At 42.2% G+C, this 19,008-nt stretch overlaps 1 protein-coding gene across 3 annotated transcripts in view; it reads left to right on the plus strand.

The window, feature by feature from the left end:
* Positions 1 to 19,008, plus strand: part of PDE10A (phosphodiesterase 10A) — a 748,737-nt gene that overhangs the window by 663,253 nt on the left and 66,476 nt on the right. For all 3 annotated transcript variants that reach the window (XM_029594115.1, XM_029594117.1, XM_029594116.1), the window contains one exon: positions 6,980 to 7,135. In XM_029594115.1, coding sequence (XP_029449975.1) covers positions 6,980 to 7,135 — 156 coding nt within the window. The remainder of the gene's footprint in view (positions 1 to 6,979; positions 7,136 to 19,008) is intronic.

Genomic DNA, 19,008 nt, shown 5'->3' on the forward strand with positions numbered 1-19,008 from the left:
ACCAGGCCATAAGAACCTGGCAATTACCCAAACACTAAGAAGATCCCATGCCACTGATGCAATTAATAGCAGTGGCTATTCCCTAAGTAAGCTTAATTAATAGCAGTTAATGGACTTCTCCTCCAAGAACTTATCCAAACCTTTTTTGAATCCAGCTACACTAACTGCACTAACCACATCCTCTGGCAACAAATTCCAGAGCTTAATTGTGCGTGGAGTGACAAATAATTTTCTCTGATTAGTCTTAAATGTGCTACTTGCTAACTTCATGGAATGCCCCCTAGTCCTTCTATTATCCAAAAGTGTAAATAATGGATTCACATTTACTCATTCAAGACCACTCATGATCTTAAAGACCTCTATCATATCCCCCCTCAGCCATCTCTTCTCCAAGCTGAACGACCCTAACCTCTTCAGCCCTTCCTCATAGGAGGAGCTGTTTCATCCCCTTTATCATTTTGATCTTTCTTTCTTTCCTTCAGGCCTCCTGAGATTATGGTAGAAAATCTGACCATTCTTGCCGCTCTCTATTGTTACCCTGAGAGAGGATCACATCAGCTCCAACCTTTGTCAGCCCTTCCAATCTGGAGCAGCTCCAGAATCAGTAGGCATCAGGGCTTTTATTTCTTTTCCCATGGACTGAAACCTTAGGGGTCTGTACCCCACTGTCAGTAAAGAAGGGCATGAAACAGCCTCTGACTAAGAGATGACTCTTAAATACTGGAACATTCTCAGTGCACTTCCAAAGCAACCTGGTGCCCTCTGCACCCCTCCGCAGCTGTTACTGCCTTTGTAGACTTCCCATAGGGAAAGAATCTCCAGCCTATCATTACATCCCCTGCAAATTTTAAATCCTAGACACTCTGTGGCATAGGGACCACAGTTTCAACCACAAGCTAATATCCTGGGTGCTCCATGGCACATTTTATCCTTGAACTGTCCATTTTGAGAGGAATTGTGGGTTAAAAAAAAAAAACCCAAACTTTTTTTTTTTTTGCAAAAAGTAGATGTGACATCTCTTTCTGAAATATTTTTTCTGTGTTTTCAGAAAATATGCATGTGTCAGCCAGTTTAAGGATTTTGGAGTTCGAAAGTGTGTGGGTAGTGTGGATTGAGGGTTTTGATAGTGCGGTATACATTCTTTTGCTCTCTGTGGCAGGATCATAGTCATAGCTGAAGTATGTGATGCCTTAACCTAGGGAAAGACTTGCTCTTTCAGACTTCCTGTTCTCGTTTGCTTTACCCCTCTTTTCCTACACACAATCCATCTATCTCTTATCTTCCACCTTAACTTCACTTTGATTCCTTTTTCTCTGCCCCTCTTCCCTGGCAAGGTCTCCTGGCCCCGTTTGCCCTTTCTAAATATGTTGTCTCATCATACTTCTGCTGTTCTCTTTTTCCTGTTCAGCTTTCCTTGCTCTCTTTAACCTTTCTTGCCTCCTGTTCTTAGCACCGGCAGCAGCGGTGGCATGTGTTTCCCACCCACTTGCATTGATCGCAGTGCAGGATCAGTGCTCTCTGCTGACCCAAGGTTTTCAACACTGATGTATAATACAGGAAGAGCTAATGTGGTGAAAGCTGAGTCCGAACAGCCCAAGGGATCACATCAGTCACGATGTAGGAAGTTCATGAGAAAGCATTGATGAGAATAAAGAGTTTTTCCCCATCGGTATAATGTAGTTCAATTTTTAAAGTATCACTGAAGTTTACACCACGTGCAGGAAGATGTTATCCTATTGTTTATGTGTATTATAAAAAATAAAAAAGCACTTGACTCAGTGCGTAATGCTTTTCATATATATAAGCTACTTACTTTACTTTATTGATATCCATCCATTGCACATACTGGTGACTAGGTACATAAACTATGGATTTGAAAATGTATCATGCAATAATATTAACTGGATTCCTCTGAAAATTAACTTCACTTTTCTATGTTATTTTGTTTTAATTCCTAGATATATCCCAGTATAGTTTCTCTCATAGGGGCCGATGCAATACAGTGTGCTCAGCTGAGCACACACTATAACCCACAGTCAGACGCAGGTTAAATAGGCGCTAATCCACCTTCTAATGCAATAAGGGGATTAGGGCCTATTTAACGCACGTCCGATGCGGAGTGAATGGGATAGCGCTCATCTCATGCAAATGCATGCGAATGAGGCCATTACTCATTCACTCCAAATGCAAAAAAATAAATGTGCGACTCAGAGGCACATTTATCACCCAGCTATTAACGCCTGCCTGGAGCAGGCGTTAATAGCTGAGCGCATTGAAAAGAAGTACAGAAAAGCAAAAAAAAACTGCTTTTCTGTACTACTTTTAAAAGTTAAAAAAAAAACCAAAAAAAACTCAGCCAGCCGCATTAAAAAGACGGATGCCGATGTGCTCGGCGTCGGTTTTCATAACCGGCAGACCGCTGGTAAGCACGGGGTCACGTTAGCAAGGAGGCGCTAGGGTCACGCAAGCGACCCTAGTGCTACCTTGCTAACGCGACCCCCTAATTACAATATAGCATGCGGGCTATATTATAATTGCGGGCACCATGCGCGCGTTAAGAAAGCGGGCGCTGCTTTCTGCGCTTTTTTTTTTTTTGCATTGGCCCCATATTGTCATACTTTTGAGGGGTGTGTATTGGGGGGCAGGTATGGTGTACATCTTTTTATGGCCAACTGAGCCACATGTTGACAGTTTTAGTTGGAGAACCTACACATCTGGAGAGAGAGGGTAGAGGCAGGGCTATTTGGATGAGTATGGGAGGCATTGTGGGCAGTACAAAATAAACAAGCTCTTGCCTGCAAGAAAGCAGGACTGAGACATCAAATGTAAATATCGAGAAACTTTAAAACGTGAGCGGCAGGGTCAGAAAGACAGATGCTTTCTGAAGAAATCCCTCTTGCTCAAACGGAATTTTCAATCACTTTCCACCCCTTGTCCACTGGTATCTGCAACGGGGCCCTCCCTCAGCCCTCTCACTCTGTAGTTACCGTTTAGAATTTGTCACTGGCACAGAAAGCACTGTGAAACCAGCAGAGTGATAAAACCTGCAGGTTACAGAAAAGCCACTTGGGAAACAGCTATGTAATTAATAGTTTTTAGATACAAAACTTGACCAGCATCGCTCTTATGGAGCAGTTTAAGTACAGTGACCGAAGCAATCTGCAGTTATCTCTGGTGATGCAATAGCGCAGGTTCCAATAGGACAGCAGAGTTTCAGCATCTTCCATTCATTTCAAATGTTTATTTCCATTCATCGGCTGCCTTGCTCGTATGGATTGTTATCTAATAGGGATGTGAATCGTTTTAGGACGATTAAAATTATCGTCCGATAATTTTAATATCGTCTTAAACCGTTATGGAACACAATACAATAGAAATTCTAACGATTTATTGTTATAAATCGTTAGAATCGTGAGCCGGCACACTAAAACCCCCTAAAACCCACCCCCGACCCTTTAAATTAAATCCCCCACCCTCCCGAACCCCCCCCCAAATGACTTAAATACCCTGCGGGTCCAGCGGCGGTCCGGAACGGCAGCGGTCCGGAACGGGCTCCTGCTCCTGAATCTTGTTGTCTTCAGCCGGCGCCATTTTCCAAAATGGCGCCGAAAAATGGCGGCGGCCATAGACGAACACGATTGGACGGCAGGAGGTCCTTCCGGACCCCCGCTGGACTTTTGGCAAGTCTCGTGGGGGTCAGGAGGCCCCCCACAAGCTGGCCAAAAGTTCCTGGAGGTCCAGCGGGGGTCAGGGAGCGATTTCCCGCCGCGAATCGATTTCGTACGGAAAATGGCGCCGGCAGGAGATCGACTGCAGGAGGTTGTTCAGCGAGGCGCCGGAACCCTCGCTGAACGACCTCCTGCAGTCGATCTCCTGCCGGCGCCATTTTCCGTACGAAAACGATTCGCGGCGGGAAATCGCTCCCTGACCCCCGCTGGACCTCCAGGAACTTTTGGCCAGCTTGTGGGGGGCCTCCTGACCCTCACGAGACTTGCCAAAAGTCCAGCGGGGGTCCGGAAGGACCTCCTGCCGTCCAATTGTGTTCGTCTATGGCCGCCGCCATTTTTCGGCGCCATTTTGGAAAATGGCGCCGGCTGAAGACAACAAGATTCAGGAGCAGGAGCCCGTTCCGGACCGCTGCCGTTCCGGACCGCCGCTGGACCCGCAGGTTATTTAAGTCATTTGGGGGGGGTTCGGGAGGGTGGGGGATTTAATTTAAAGGGTCGGGGGTGGGTTTTAGGGGGTTTTAATGTGCCGGTTTTGCGATTTTTAGATTTTTCACGATTTTTCACGATTTTTCACGATATTTTACCCCCCCAAACGGCAACAATACGATTCCCTCCCCCTCCCAGCCGAAATCGATCGTTAAGACGATCGAGGACACGATTCACATCCCTATTATCTAAACAGGCACTTTAAAGGTGTATTGTCATTTTTCTCAAAATAAATTTATAGTTGCTTACTCAAACATTGTTTTGAAATTGGTTTTCTCTCCCCTTGAAGATTATAATCTAAGTGTATCCCAGTCACCGGAAAGCAGCAATACCATTGCAAAGCAGATTGCATTGTAGTTGGTAAGCAGACAAGAAAACATTAAGATGTCACGAAAGCAGAATGTAACAATCCCTGGAACTGGTGTTCTGATGCTGTTTTTCTGCTCAACATTTTTAAGAACTTGCGAATCTAAAATTAATAGAAAGTCATTTAAAGACTGGCTGTGGACTACACACCACCATGGTGAATGAATGAGATTAGAAAGATTGATTATCTTAGGCTGGAAATATACATTTCTAAAGTTTTCAGGTTAGCTGGAATGAGGCAAAGCGTACAAACAGGAGTGTTTTATGTGGAGAATACGATGTGTGAAAGTTATTAGCATGTCTCTTGTCTAAACCTGTTGTGAAATCCGTATGCCATACATCACTGAAACCCGGAGGGGTGTCTTCCCATCTTGGCTATTCTGTTTATGCATTGTAGAATATTTATTCCTAATTCACTACAATAACAAATACCCCAGGCACTAAGGGGTAGATTTTCAAAAAACGCGAATAGGCGTACTTTTGCTGGCATATCAGGCGCAAGCAAAAGTACGCTGGATTTTAGTAGATACGCGCGGAGCCGCGCGTATCTACTAAAATCCTGGATCGGCGCGTGCAAGGCTATGAATTATGTATAGCCGGCGCGCGCCGAGCCGCGCAGCCTACCCCCGTTCCCTCCAAGGCCGCTCCGAAATCGGAGCGGCCTTGGAGGGAATCCTCTAATGCCCTCCCCTCACCTTCCCCTCCCTTCCTCTACCTAACCCACCCGCCTGGCCCTGTCTACACCCCCCCCCTTACCTTTCTCCGGGGATTTACGCCTCCCGGAGGGAGAAGTAAATCCCCGCGCGCCAGCGGGCCTGTTGCGCGCCGGGACGCGACCTGGGGGCGGGTACGGAGGGCGCGGCCACGCTCCCGGACCGCCCCGGGCCATAGCCACACCCCCATACCCGCCCCCAAAACGCTGCCAACACGCCCCCTAAACGCCGCGATGACCGGACCCGCCCCCGACACGCCCCCCTCGGAGAACCCCGGGACTTACGCGAGTCCCGGGGCTCTGCGCGCACCGATAGGCCTATGTAAAATAGGCTCACCGGCGCGCAGGGCTCTGCTCGCCTAAATCCACCCGGTTTTGGGCGGATTTAGGCGAGCAGGGCTCTGAAAATCCGCCCCTAAGGAGGTAATTTTCACAATTACCTGCACTGGTGCAAAGTCTACAGGTACCTTTTACCCACAGTCTTTTCCACAGTTTTCAAAAGGAAAGTACACGCATACTTAAGAGTTTGAAAATTATCCCAGGAACTGTACCTGAACACATCTATGCCTGCTATTTTGTGCAGCAAGTTCTTTCCCTGACGAAAAAAAAAAATAATGCACACTTTTGAGAATTGAAAAGCATGTGCGAGTGAGTGTGAGCCCTTCCCCCACCACCAGGCTTGTCCCCAGGGAACAGCTCTTCTCACTGCAGGTAAAGGTACTGTTGTAGTGGCACCCTGTGCATAAATTTACTCTAACACAGGGAGGGCAATTTTAAAATTAGCCCTTTTCTGAAGGTAAAGCACTGTTTTACATGCAGAAATGGCTTCTAAATGTTCTCCCTTGAATTTCAAACAACAGGGAGCAGGAAATGAACTTCCCTTAATAGTCTCAGACCATGATAGTTCCGTGGTATATATGCATGGATCCAGTGTCTTCCTTACCTCCTGGGAGAAAAGCTACTTCACCTTGCATGCCTCAGTCTCAGTTCAGTAAGCATCTCTCCATGCTGACTCCATGAGCTGGAAAAGAGCTCCCGTCTTGTTTCTAGCAGCCTTCGTTCTCCATTCCTACTCTTTTTGAGTAACGGGGCAGAGTTGGGATCTCTCTCTCTAGGATTCCAAGCCCCAAAGCCCTTTTGATTATGTTCTTTATGTTGCCCTGTTGCTGCTATTCACTCTGCTTCCCCTGGAAGGCACATAGCTACGTTTCTGATTACCTTTTTGCATTTCTTTAACACCTCCCTTTCTATGGTATAGACCCAATCACTGATATAATAAGGTTTGCTTTTGAAAAATACACATTTCCGAGCTAGAAATGAAAATAAACATATATACCAAGCAACATTCTGGGGCAATACATAAGAGAACTGATATAAGAAAAATCGTCATATTGACTACAGCCAAAAGTGCATGTTTTATCACAATTTTATTGTTTCCTTATTATTACTATCCTACTAGCATTCTAGTTTCATTGCAACTAACCAAGGGCCAGATGTACTAATGGGTTTTTCCCATTTTGTCTCTAAGACAATATACTTAGTACATCAGTTAAGGTATCTCAGATGCCCTGTGTCTATTTTGGAAATGCAATTATGAAGTCATTGCAAGAGCTTAGAAATATGCAAGCAAGTAATGAGTCTTTCTTTAGCATCAATTTTCCTCTTTTCTTTTCATCACCTCTTGAAGCGTAAAGGTCTTCTGATTGCATGCCTGTGCCATGACTTGGATCACAGGGGTTACAGCAACAGCTACTTACAGAAATTTGATCACCCACTGGCAGCTCTCTACTCCACCTCAACCATGGAACAGCACCACTTCTCCCAGACGGTGTTCATCCTACAGGTAGGATGTGAAAGGTGATACCAGCAAAGCATGTGCATGCATTTCAGAATCATCTGTGGTGGAGGGGGCTCACTGTTAACACCGTCTTCCATAGAATAGTTTTCTTTCTTTGCTGTGCTTATAGTTCTAGCCTAAAGGGGTAGAATGGGAGGGTTTTGCCTGGGTTGATTGCGCAATAGTCTTTGGCTTTCTGATTTTAGCACTTCTCTGCAAAAAGAATCCAAATACTGTATGCATCTCTGAATAACCTGAGGTCAATATTCAGTGCTCAGGAAAGGTTATGCATGTAACTTACGCAGGATATTCAGTAGGACCCATGCACACAATTTCCTGTTGAATATACTCGGTCAAAGTTACTTGCATTCGGGTAAAGTTAGAACGGCTATTTTTCCAACAAGACATATGCACGGACATATGCATTTTTCCAACAAGACGTATGTTTTAACCGGACAGGGTTGAATATCTACGCACACCAGGATATGCCCCTGGAATGCCTTCTTCATCAATGCCCTTTTCAGTCCAGAAAAATGTGGTGTGCACAAAAGCTTGGATGGGGGAAATGTTAAGTCCAAAGTTACTCACACAAATTCTTTTGAATTTCGACCTCTTCATTTTTATAATCTTTTGGAATCAAAGGATTTTATTCTAAGCTGTTCTGGGTAAGAGGAGATTGTATCACAGGACTAGGAATCAGGAAAACTCTGGGGTTTTTGTTGTATAGGTGCTGTCGTTTGTTGTGGGTGCAGTTTTGAGCGGTCATTTTATTACCCGCTGCTTCATTTTGATAATTTATATTCAGTGATCATAGTCATGAAAGAAAATGGTTGTCCAATCAATTTCTTTCAATGAATCAAATGTCACTTGTTTTGGGGTGAAGAGGACTTTTGATGGAGAGGGGAAAGGAGGTTGAAATGATGATTGTGGGCATCTCTGCATTGAACTATCCTGTTACTGCCACGATTAGCATTTTAACTTATAAAATACCCAGAAACGTTATGGGTTGAATTAATCAGGTATCAAATCAAATTGTCAAAACTACATTTTCCTTAAATTTGTTTTGTGATTATTTAATCCTTGGTTTCTTTTACCGAATATTAAAGGCATATGATGAGTAAGATGCACCTCTCATGTTAGTGTTGCATTCTGGTGTTCTTGAAGCACAGGGCAGCTTAGCTTTTCCTTGCGGTTCCAGAGTTCTCCTAAAGCAGTGGGCTCTTTATAATTTTTTACAGTGAATTGTGTGGTTGCAAAAGGTGCTAGATTGATCATAGTGGGATTCTTAGGCCCTCCATTAGCTTCAGAACTGGTATAGCGCATATAGTAGCAGTCTAGGCTCCCATATGGTGCCTTGCTAGTATGTCTCAACTGTCCTGGAGGGTTTACCTCTGAGGGTTAGAGGATAATTTAGTCTCCATAGTTGCTCAATATTTGACATCTGCTAAGTCTGCCAGCAGTGGAGCCAATTAATACTATATTCAGATGGCAGACTTTTATTTTTAATGATGTGAATATCTGTCCTCTGGGAACTGGACTGAAACCACAGCTCATTTCAAACAAGCACCAACACTTAATGAAAATTTCAGTTCTTACTGCTGTCATTCTGCCACTTTTTGCAAGCACGATATTCACTAAAATTGTTCATCATTTAAAATTAATGGAAAAGACAATCTAAATCTATATAATTATGTTCCTTTTCCTCCTGCAGAGTGTCATCTAATGTGATATGTAGGTTCTTATATATAGCCACAGCCACCCACTCCCCAAAATGTGACTACACATTCAATATGTTTCTAGTGTGGCTTGATTAATTGTAGCATGTTGTGATCTTATTGGTTTGGAATGAGCCCTGCATCATAAGGCAAGCAATTATTTCATAATTGCTCTAGCATAGTTCCAACTTCAGATTGAAAAAAGACAAAAATGTAACAGTATGTGTGACCTTCACAGTGTGGGTGATAATCCCTCATGGTTATCTTTATGGTTTTCTTCCAAAGCATCAGAATGCCCTATACTTAGAAATTCACCATTTAGAATATTTGTTAAGCAAGGACTCGGAATGCTATTAAGATAAGCTGGAAGAACACGGCCCTTACTAAAATTATCAAGAAAACCCAAACAAGGAGTGATTAGTAAGCTAGTAAAAATAATCATTTAGAAATTGTAACATCTATTGAGAAATAGTCAGAAATCCAGATGAAAGAGTTGTATTGTTGTTTGGCTGACTTTTTAAAGTAGGAAGCACTATATTATATGAGAGAGAAAGAGATATATATATATATATATGTAGATAGAGGTCCATATTCAAAAGCATTTAGCCGGCTAACTCAATATTTGGGCACATATCCAGCTAAATTCTAGCCTGCTAATAAGTTAGGAGGCTACAGTTTAGCCGGCTAAGGGCCTCATTTACTAAGCATTTTTTCCATAGACACAGAATGAGGGAATATCCTCCGGGGGTGTACCTGGGAGGAGTTGAGCTAGTTGGCTAAGTTAACTGGCTAACTACAATATTAAGAGTTAGCCGGATTACTTAGCCGGCTAAGTCTGGTCAGGCCAAAGAGCTGTCCTAAAGTTAGACAGAATATACCTCCAAAGTTAGCCAGATAAGTTTATCTGACTAACTATGCTAGCTGGTCTGTGTCTGAATATGGACCTCATATTGTATATATATAGAGAGAGAGAGAGAGAAAGAGAGAGAATCATATTTTTCTTGTAATGTGAGTTACAGCTAGTTGGGTAAAAGCTAAAATTATCATGTCCCAATGCTTACAGTTTATTTCGCATGGTGGTAAATGTTCAGATTGTTATAGGCACCATTGCAAAACTTATCCCCAATACATTTACCAGGATGTTCTCCTCTACACAAAAACATCTGCTGCTCCTTCCCTCATTTTCCACAAACAGACAAGATCCACATGCTGGCTCAGAACACCATAGGGTAAATATTTAGCCGCTCAGTGGCTGAGTCAAGTTAGCCAAATTCACATATCCGATTAACTTAACCGGGATATTCAGCAGTGTAGCCACTCTGCTGAATATACCCTGGCTAAGTTAGAATTAGCCGGATATGTGGTATCCAGCTAGCTTTAGATCTGCACTATATGGCATATCTAAAGTTAGCTGGCCTTTCCTAACTCCAATTCCATCTAACTTCCTTCTTTCAACACGCTCCGCTAGCATTAGCGTTAATAGCCACCTCTTACAATGTTATTTATACTTATATATAACTATCTGATCTTCATTTCCCTTCTCATTCCAAGTTATTGTTTTCCTTGTTATTTGTAACTGCTTTTCTGCACTATTGTTTAAATGGTAAAGTTTATTATAATTACACCCCTGTTTCTTGTGAACCAGCATGATGGGACCACCGTCTTGAATGTTGGTATATAAAAAAGTTAAATAAATAAAAATAAATAAATAAATTATCCGGCTAGAATTTAGCCGGATAAGCCTTTTAAATATGTGGCTAAGACATGTAGAAGGATAACTTTCACGCTATCCGTCTAAATGGCTTTTGAATATCTACCACCGTATGAATAGAACAGTTTGGACTTGGCAGTAGAAGACATGGAATACGCAAAGGATAAGGACAGGCTGGAGTGGTGGGTTCTAGTGCCCTGGTAAAGAATGCAAACTGGAGCTGCCAAGCTCCCAAAGCAAAGGCAGGCTGTAGTTAGTAGAATTCCAATGCTTTTCTACCAGAAGGGGAAGGAGAGAAGAGCATGAGGGGAGAGTCAGAAGTGTAGGGTGGGAGAAATCAGGAGTATAGCTTCAGGTGAAGGGGAAGACAGCTGATGGGAGCTGATGAAAGAAGCTAAAGGAGAAGGGGGCAAAATAGGTAAGGAAGGAATATAGAAAAAATGGCAGTGGAGAAGAAGAATTAGGACCTGGAAAGGAATTAGCAGAAAGATAAGATAAAGAAGGAAAGAAGGGGTGATAGAATGGAAGAAACAAAATGTGGGATGGAAGGGCCGTGGCACTTAAAAGAATGTGACCAAAGGTGAATGGATTACAGGTTTGTGCAACTAAAACAGTTTCTGAGTGATGGATGTAATAAGAACATTCAATCAATCAACAGAAGCTAAATATCCTCACCTACTAATTCACTCAATACAAAAAAGGAGGATGTATTATGTTCTTTTTTATAATTTTTAAAGTGCTAAATAAATTATCCTTATAAACTAATTACATAGGAACGGATACCATCAGTATTAGTGCAAATGGAATTTAATCCATCGCCTCTCGCCACGCAATGGGCCTCAGGCAAATTCAGCGTTTATTCAAGCACTAGGTGTATAATCATTTGGTATTGTTCCTCTATTTATTCAAAAGCATTTTTTAATTTTAATCCACTAAAAAAATTTTTATATTATTTTCAAAATTCGTTTTATCCCAAAACCCAAAAACTCATTTATTTGTGTATTTCTAAAATCTCTTATACTTATTTTATCCTTACCCAATTTAAATGTCCACCGTCATTTAATTTGTTTAATCATTGAAATCCTAGAATGAAATCCTAGAATAAATTATACTTAGCCCCACTGTAGATGTATTATTTTAGAAATACACAAATAAATGAGTTTTTGGGTTTTGGGATAAAACGAATTTTGAAAATAATATAAAACATTTTTTAGTGGATTAAAATTAAAAAATGCTTTTGAATAAATAGAAGAACTATACCAAATGATTATACACCTAGTGCTTGAATAAACGCTGAATTTGCCTGAGGCCCATTGCGTGGCGAGAGGCGATGGATTAAATTCCATTTGCACTAATACTGATGGTATCCGTTCCTATGTAATTAGTTTATAAGGATAATTTATTTAGCACTTTAAAAATTATAAAAAAGAACATAATACATCCTCCTTTTTTGTATTGAGTGTAATAAGAACATGCCATACTGGGTCAGACCAAGGGTCCATCAAGCCCAGCTTCCTGTTTCCAACAGTGGCCAATCCAGGCCATAAGAACCTGGCAAGTACCCAAAAAGTCTATTCCATGTTACTGTTGCTAGTAATAGCAGTGGCTGTCAACTTAATTAATGGCAGGTAATGGACTTCTCCTCTAAGAACTTATCCAATCCTTTTTTAATCACAGCTATACTAACTGCACTAACCACATCCTCTGGCAACAAATTCCAGAGTTTAATTGTGCGTTGCGTGAAAAAGAACTTTCTCCGATTAGTTCTAAATGTGCCACATGCTAACTTCATGGAGTGCCCCCTAGTCTTTCTACTATCCGAAAGAGTAAATAACCAATTCACATCTACCCATTCCAGACCTCTCATGATTTTAAACATCTCTATCATATCACCACTCCCTCCCCATCCCCCAGGCATGCACACATTCATTCTCACACACACAGACCCCCAAGGCAGGCACCAATTTATTCTCAGACACACATACACCACACACAGGCAGGCACCTATTCTCACACATACAAACCCCAGGAAGACACCCATTCATTCCCATACACAGACACACCCCCAGGCAGACTCCCATTCATACAGATGCACACACTAAAGCAGAGACCCCCTCTCTTTCTTTTGCCAGCAACCTCAGAGCCTCTCTCATTCCTCTGCTGCCACTGTCACTGCTGCTGTGTGGCTATTGGGGAGGTGCTGATTGCTGCTACTGGCACTGAAGCCCATTCTGCTGCCTCCTCTGTGCAGGCCCCGTGGGCTTCCAGTTCCTCCATGCTGATCTCGTACATTGTGAGATCCACATAGAGAAAGTGCTACTCTTGCACATTCCCAAAGATTACATGTGCCAATCAGTAAAAAGTAATGTATTTTTTTTTTACATTTGCTGTTTGATCTTAGTTTTCTAATCGGTTGGTCACAGGCTTTTTTTCCCCCACCTTCGATTTCTTATTTTTTTGCCAATTCCTTTTATATTGTCTTTTTTTCTATTTTTCTCTCCATCTGTCTTCTTCCCTCAAACACACAGTCAGGTTCTCATTCTCACATGCTTTCTTTCTCTCTCTCTCTCACACACACGCACACACAGGCTCTCACTCTCACATGCTCTCTCATACAATCATTCATACACACAGTCTCTCACTGGCACATGTCTGAATCTCACACGTCACACACAGGCTCCCTCTCACTCCCACATGCTGTCTTGATCAAGCACAGGCTCTCACTATCACATGCTGTCTCTCTAACACACACAGAGGCTCTCACATGCTGGCTCTGCAAACATTCAGGTCTTCTCTCCCACACACAGTCTCTCAACTCACTCTCACACACAATCTCTCAACTCATCTCATACAGGCACATAAACACTCTACAGGCCCTCAGCCTTTCTCTCACCTCTGGGCCTCCTCGTTACGGGTCGACACAGGATGGGCTGGTCTTCTCGGACTCCTCTTCTGCACGCAGCTGATGCTCCTCCTCCTCCTTCCTGCCCGCACGGCTCCGGCAACATTTTTCTTCCAGGGCCGTGCAGGCAGGAAGGACGAGGAGTACCTGCAGTGGCTGATGCTCCTCCTCCTTCCGGGGCCGCGCGGGCAGGAAGGAGGAGGAGCACCTGCGCGTTTAGACGCGATCTTTTTCTTTGGGCCGTGGTGACGTGAGCTCCACCACGGCCCTTACACCGTGCTGTACCCAATTATTCCAAAAAAGAATAAAGTTCTCCCTGAAATTTCCTGCCTGGCTACTAATCTATCACAATGGCAAGAAAAAAGTGATTACTAACAGCAAAGAGGTGCAAGATTTCGTAGCTCATCTGAACTCACTGTTGTAAACTATAGGTATGATGCGTTTAAAGGAAATCATTTGGCTGCGATTTCCTTTTGTTCAGATTATAATCCCATGTGATGACATACTGAGCCAGGCTTTCAGAGTGAGGCATGATAGTATTCTTAATCAGGTCCTTCAATTGCTAGTTTCACAAACTGAGATAAAAGCGCTCTCGTGTTTTGAGAAATATAAGAGTCTGAGCATCGAAAGTTCGACTTTTTGGAAATTGCCTGAAATCGCAACAGTGAGGTCATTATTTCAACTTTAATATCAGAAAGAAAGAATTAGGATCGAGATTTTGTTGTATCTGTGGACCCTTGGGCCGAGGCAGGGTTGTCTCTACTTGCAGGGAGGAGCCCTGCACATTCCCACCATCGGCGAGTGGACCCAGGCAAATCAGAGACCAGCCAAGACCTTCACCTGTACCAGCCCACATTCCCCTCAGGACTTAGGTGGGGCTCTGCTGATGGCAGGAGAGGTCCGAGGTAAGCTGAGTTGTAGGCAGGCGGCAGTTAGACATATCAGGGGTCCAAACAGCGATCAGTCGTACCTGAGATCCAGGCAACGATCAGAGGCAGCCAGTGGTCAGCCATATCCGATGTCCAGGCCAGGGTCAAAACCAGGTATCCGACCAAGGGAGGAGAAGAGGGATGAATAGGCCAGGCAGGTGAGGACAAGAACAGACTGAATGGCCCTTAAATCAGAGCAAGTGCGCCCTTTAACTGTAGGAGCGTTGGCACACGTGCACACTAGAGAGAGCCAGTGGCATCCTGCCGCGCCAGTGAGAATAGAGGCGTTTTGCCACGTCCGTGAAGGAAGCCTAGCCATGTCGGAGTGAGTAGCGCATCTCACAGGAGAGCCCCACAAGCCAAGAAATGTAACAGATTTTCCAATTGTTAAAGTTTTTTGCTGGCTCTGGGAGGTCTCTGGGATAAGGTGGAAAAGAGCATCCAGCGGTGGGGAAGGAGCCACCTCATAGCTACAGATTGCTTGACCTAGCGGGTTTCGGGGAAGAAGTGCAACAAATTGTTTTGTGGGAAAGAGTGTTTTTGTGGTAAGTAATGAGATACTTGTTTGTGTGCGTGTGAATGGGAATGAATGGTTATGTGAGCGGTGAGCTATAGGGGGAAACAGATGTCACTAAATTTTTTCATTTCATAAATTGTTCAAAGTTGATATGAGTGTCCTTCCACCAATATAAATATTTTCATGATAAGGCAATAATTTTAGTACTTCATAATGGTGTCAATTCATATATGTTCATTTAATGTAGATGGGCTGCATTTGCCTATAAAACTAAAAAAAAATGTCCTATTGGGTCTAAAAAAGATGAGAACAGATATTGCCTTCCTTCAAAAACCTCATTGGCTTTTTACAAGTCAAAAACGAAGTCTGCACTCTTACACGCCAAAACGGAGCCTGTACTGTCAAGGTGCCTTTTCCCCTGGAGACACAGCGCCACACAAATTTGCACAGTTGAGACAAACATATGTATCCCTGCATGAGCAGTAGGCCTTGCCACGATCCTTGGCTGGCGCCATGTATATCCCACACACACTGCTGCCTTGTCGCTTGCTGTGATGGTCTCAAAGCCAGGATCCCAGTTACTGCTGGATCTCACCTGTGTTTGGTATGATCACCGATCACTCAAAAGAGCCAGCCAAAGCCGAGAACCTCTCTCCAAGCTGTCATGTAAAACGATCAAGTCGTTTATTTATTTATTTTTTTAGTTGCTGTTAGTAAATGTGTATTCCCTTAATAAATATTCACATACAGGTAGATTTTCTAAAATGCGCATGCGCGTCCATGTGCGCATGCTTCCCAGAGCATTCATATGGACGTGCTGATTTTATAACGTATGCGCCGGCACGCACATGTTATAAAATCATAAGGCCACGCGCACATGCAAGCCAGATTTTATAATCCATGCATGCATGTGCACATGGCATGCGCAAGGGGGGGGTACAGTTTTGTAAATTTTGTGCTGCAACAATTCACGGCCTTCCCTAGTTCCCTTCACCTCTCCTCCCTACCCCCCTAAATGTAACGTATCTTCCTTTTTTTTTAAGTTGCTGCTCCTCTGGAGCAGAAGCAACTTGCACGCGCCGGCCCCGCCCCTTTCCGCCTCCTGGACCACCCCCTTTCCGCCTCCTGGACCACCCCTTTTAATCACGAAACGGGGTTTATACGTGTGGCCATGTCCGTTTGAAAATTGGCCCAGCATGCTTAAGGCCCGGCCACACACGTAAACCCCAGGATTTACGAGCGGGGCCGATTTAAAATCTACCCGATAGTTTTTTCTCAAATTTGGTAACCAGATTAATATCCTGGACAGAATACACCTGAATAATTGGGGAGATTTCAATGTCACAGATAATCCAAAGTTGTGGGATAATGATAATTTGTAGTGTATTGTTTTCTTTTGGAATTCTTGATTGTATCATTTTGTTATAAATGTTATAAATGTTATAATTGTTATAAATGTTATAATTCCATCCTCAAAGAAGGTTTCTTCAAGCTCAGTATTCTTAAGAAACTCAGACCCCTCCTCCACTATCATGATTTCCGTACTGTCGTCCAAGCTACCCTTTCCTCAAAGCTTGACTACTGTAATGCCCTCCTCCTCGGCCTACCCTCCTCCACTACCAAACCCTTACAAATGTTCCAAAATGCTATCGCCAGGGTCATCACCAACTCTCGGAAAGCTGATCACATCACCCCCATACTCAAAGAACTCCACTGGCTCCCTATTGCATCCCGTATTCTCTTCAAAATTTTAACTATAGTACACAAATCCATCCACTCTCACAATTCTAACTGGCTTGATGAACCCTTTCGTCCTATACGCTCTGTACGACCCATTCGATCAGTCAACATAGGCACCCTCTCCATCCCCCCTTTGAAAAAAGCCCACCTCTCCACCACTAGAGACCACGCCCTATCCATTGTAGGCCCCAAACAATTGAACGCCCTCCCTACCACGCTCAGGCTTGAGCCATGTTATTCCAAGTTCAGAAAAAAACTTAAAACGTGGCTCTTCCGTCAAGCCTACCCTGATTAATCCCTACCTCCCCCCCCCACCCTCCAGTTCTTACCTTCTGATCTTACTTGTATATAGACTCCAGTTAGTAACCTGCTTAAGCCTTTATATATAAGCCTTTATTTATAGACCTGTATATATATATATACTTGTAAATAGCCTGTTACAGTTGTTTGATTGCTTTAATTTCTTTGCCCTCTGCTCTATGTATATTCCTCCCTGTTTCCCCTCCCCGTTGATTGTAATTTCAGCCTTTCAGTTACAATGTGAACCGGTATGATGTATGCTTACTAATGCCGGTATATAAATGTTTCAAATAAATAAATAAATAATTTAATTAAAATCAAATAAAAAAAAGAGATATTATTGAATGATCCAAATATGGTACCTCCAACATTTCATGTGATATAAGTTTATCAAAACATTTTTCAGACACTAATATGTAATTTAATCTAGAATACATGTCATCTGCATTAGAGTAAAAGCAATATTCCTGGTCATCCATGTGAAGGATGCACCAAGGATCCACCAACCTAAGTTTCTCAGTTAAAAAACCAATACCCATGTTTGGGTGGCCAATTCTCTTATACATATTCATATCCCTAATGAATATACATGAAAAAGATTTGTATGCACTCTGCCTCAGTTGTATACAACTGTCACTACTGCTCGCACTCCTTTTTGACTCAGATATGGACTTTAATTAAGGTATGCTTCGGTGAAATATTCATGGTATACCCTGTTGGTTTACAGTCCGTTTATTCTAAGTTTATTATTTATATGATTTTCTTTTGTGTTTCAATTTTAGTTGTGAAAAATACATACTGCAACAGTCCCTCCCGACACAGCCTTTTGGCGAAACATGGGGTCCGTGTCGGGGGACCCGGTTGATAACTTCTGTATGTAGAAGATGAGCATTGGAGTTGCCATTGTAAATATCTAAAAAAATAAATGATTTAAAGATCATTTCTCTAATTTTTGTTGATACTTTTGCTTGCATCTCCTTTCATGTGTGGATAATTTTTGGAGTGCACTTCTTTTTCTCCTGTGTTTATTTTTTGGAGTAAAATTTTTTTTTTTTATACATTATAGATTATTCTACTATGAAAATCTTACAAAAAGAAACATTTTTAGATATTATAAAATAAGTCATATCAGACTGTTCCATTTGATCTAGCAATTCAAAGTGACTGGGTCTTCTGCTTTCAACTTGTATATCCATTTTTGCTCTCTCAAATACAACTCTTGTTCTCTGTTGCCACCTCTTACGTTTGATGTCACATGATCTATTGCAAACCATCGCAGATCTTCTGCTGAATATCATTTTTACATAAGAGTAAATAAAAAGAGAGTTTTTTTTAATACTGGTGACTGGACTAATTGGAAGTGGATTTAGTGCCTTTTGTTTCCTGTCAGTACTGAGGTCTTTCCTCTCAAATAAAAGAAAAAGTTTCCATTTATTGAGAAGTTAGTAATGAAAAACAGAAGTATTAAGGTTTAATCTACACTAGTCATTATTTGAAATTGGATATCTTTACAGAGTACCATAAATTACAGGCATTTTGGAGAAAAATATACATGCTAGGGAAACCAGTAGCTTGGAATGATAAAATGTCATATTTGTGTTTGTTTGATTAATCATTAGCATTACCAGCTAGTAGCGTGAAATTGCTCAGTATATTGCTGACTATAGCAAAGAAGGTCATCCTTGCTTGTTGGCATAATGATGAATTTCCAAATTTTAATGCATGGAGATTAGTGTGCATATTGTTGCTGAACAAAACATTAAAAAAAAAAAGAAATGCAAAAATAAGCTAATATGGAAAAACTTAAACAAGATCTTTGTGGTCATAAGCCTTTATTGATACAAAGACAATATTTTCATTTGTTGAAACATATGCAGAATTTGATCTAAATGGAAACTCTGGATTTCTTGAAATCTGAACCCCAAATGTACAGAGGTGTAAGAATGAATGTAGTGTATGTGTGGATGGGATGAGAGAGTATGTTAGTGGTTGCTATAAAGAAAATGGAAAATATAGAGAGACTCATAAAATGTTGCTCATTAATATTGTTATGATACACTGATGA

Source organism: Rhinatrema bivittatum, chromosome 3, assembly GCF_901001135.1.
Source record: "Rhinatrema bivittatum chromosome 3, aRhiBiv1.1, whole genome shotgun sequence".
Taxonomy (NCBI): domain Eukaryota; kingdom Metazoa; phylum Chordata; class Amphibia; order Gymnophiona; family Rhinatrematidae; genus Rhinatrema; species Rhinatrema bivittatum.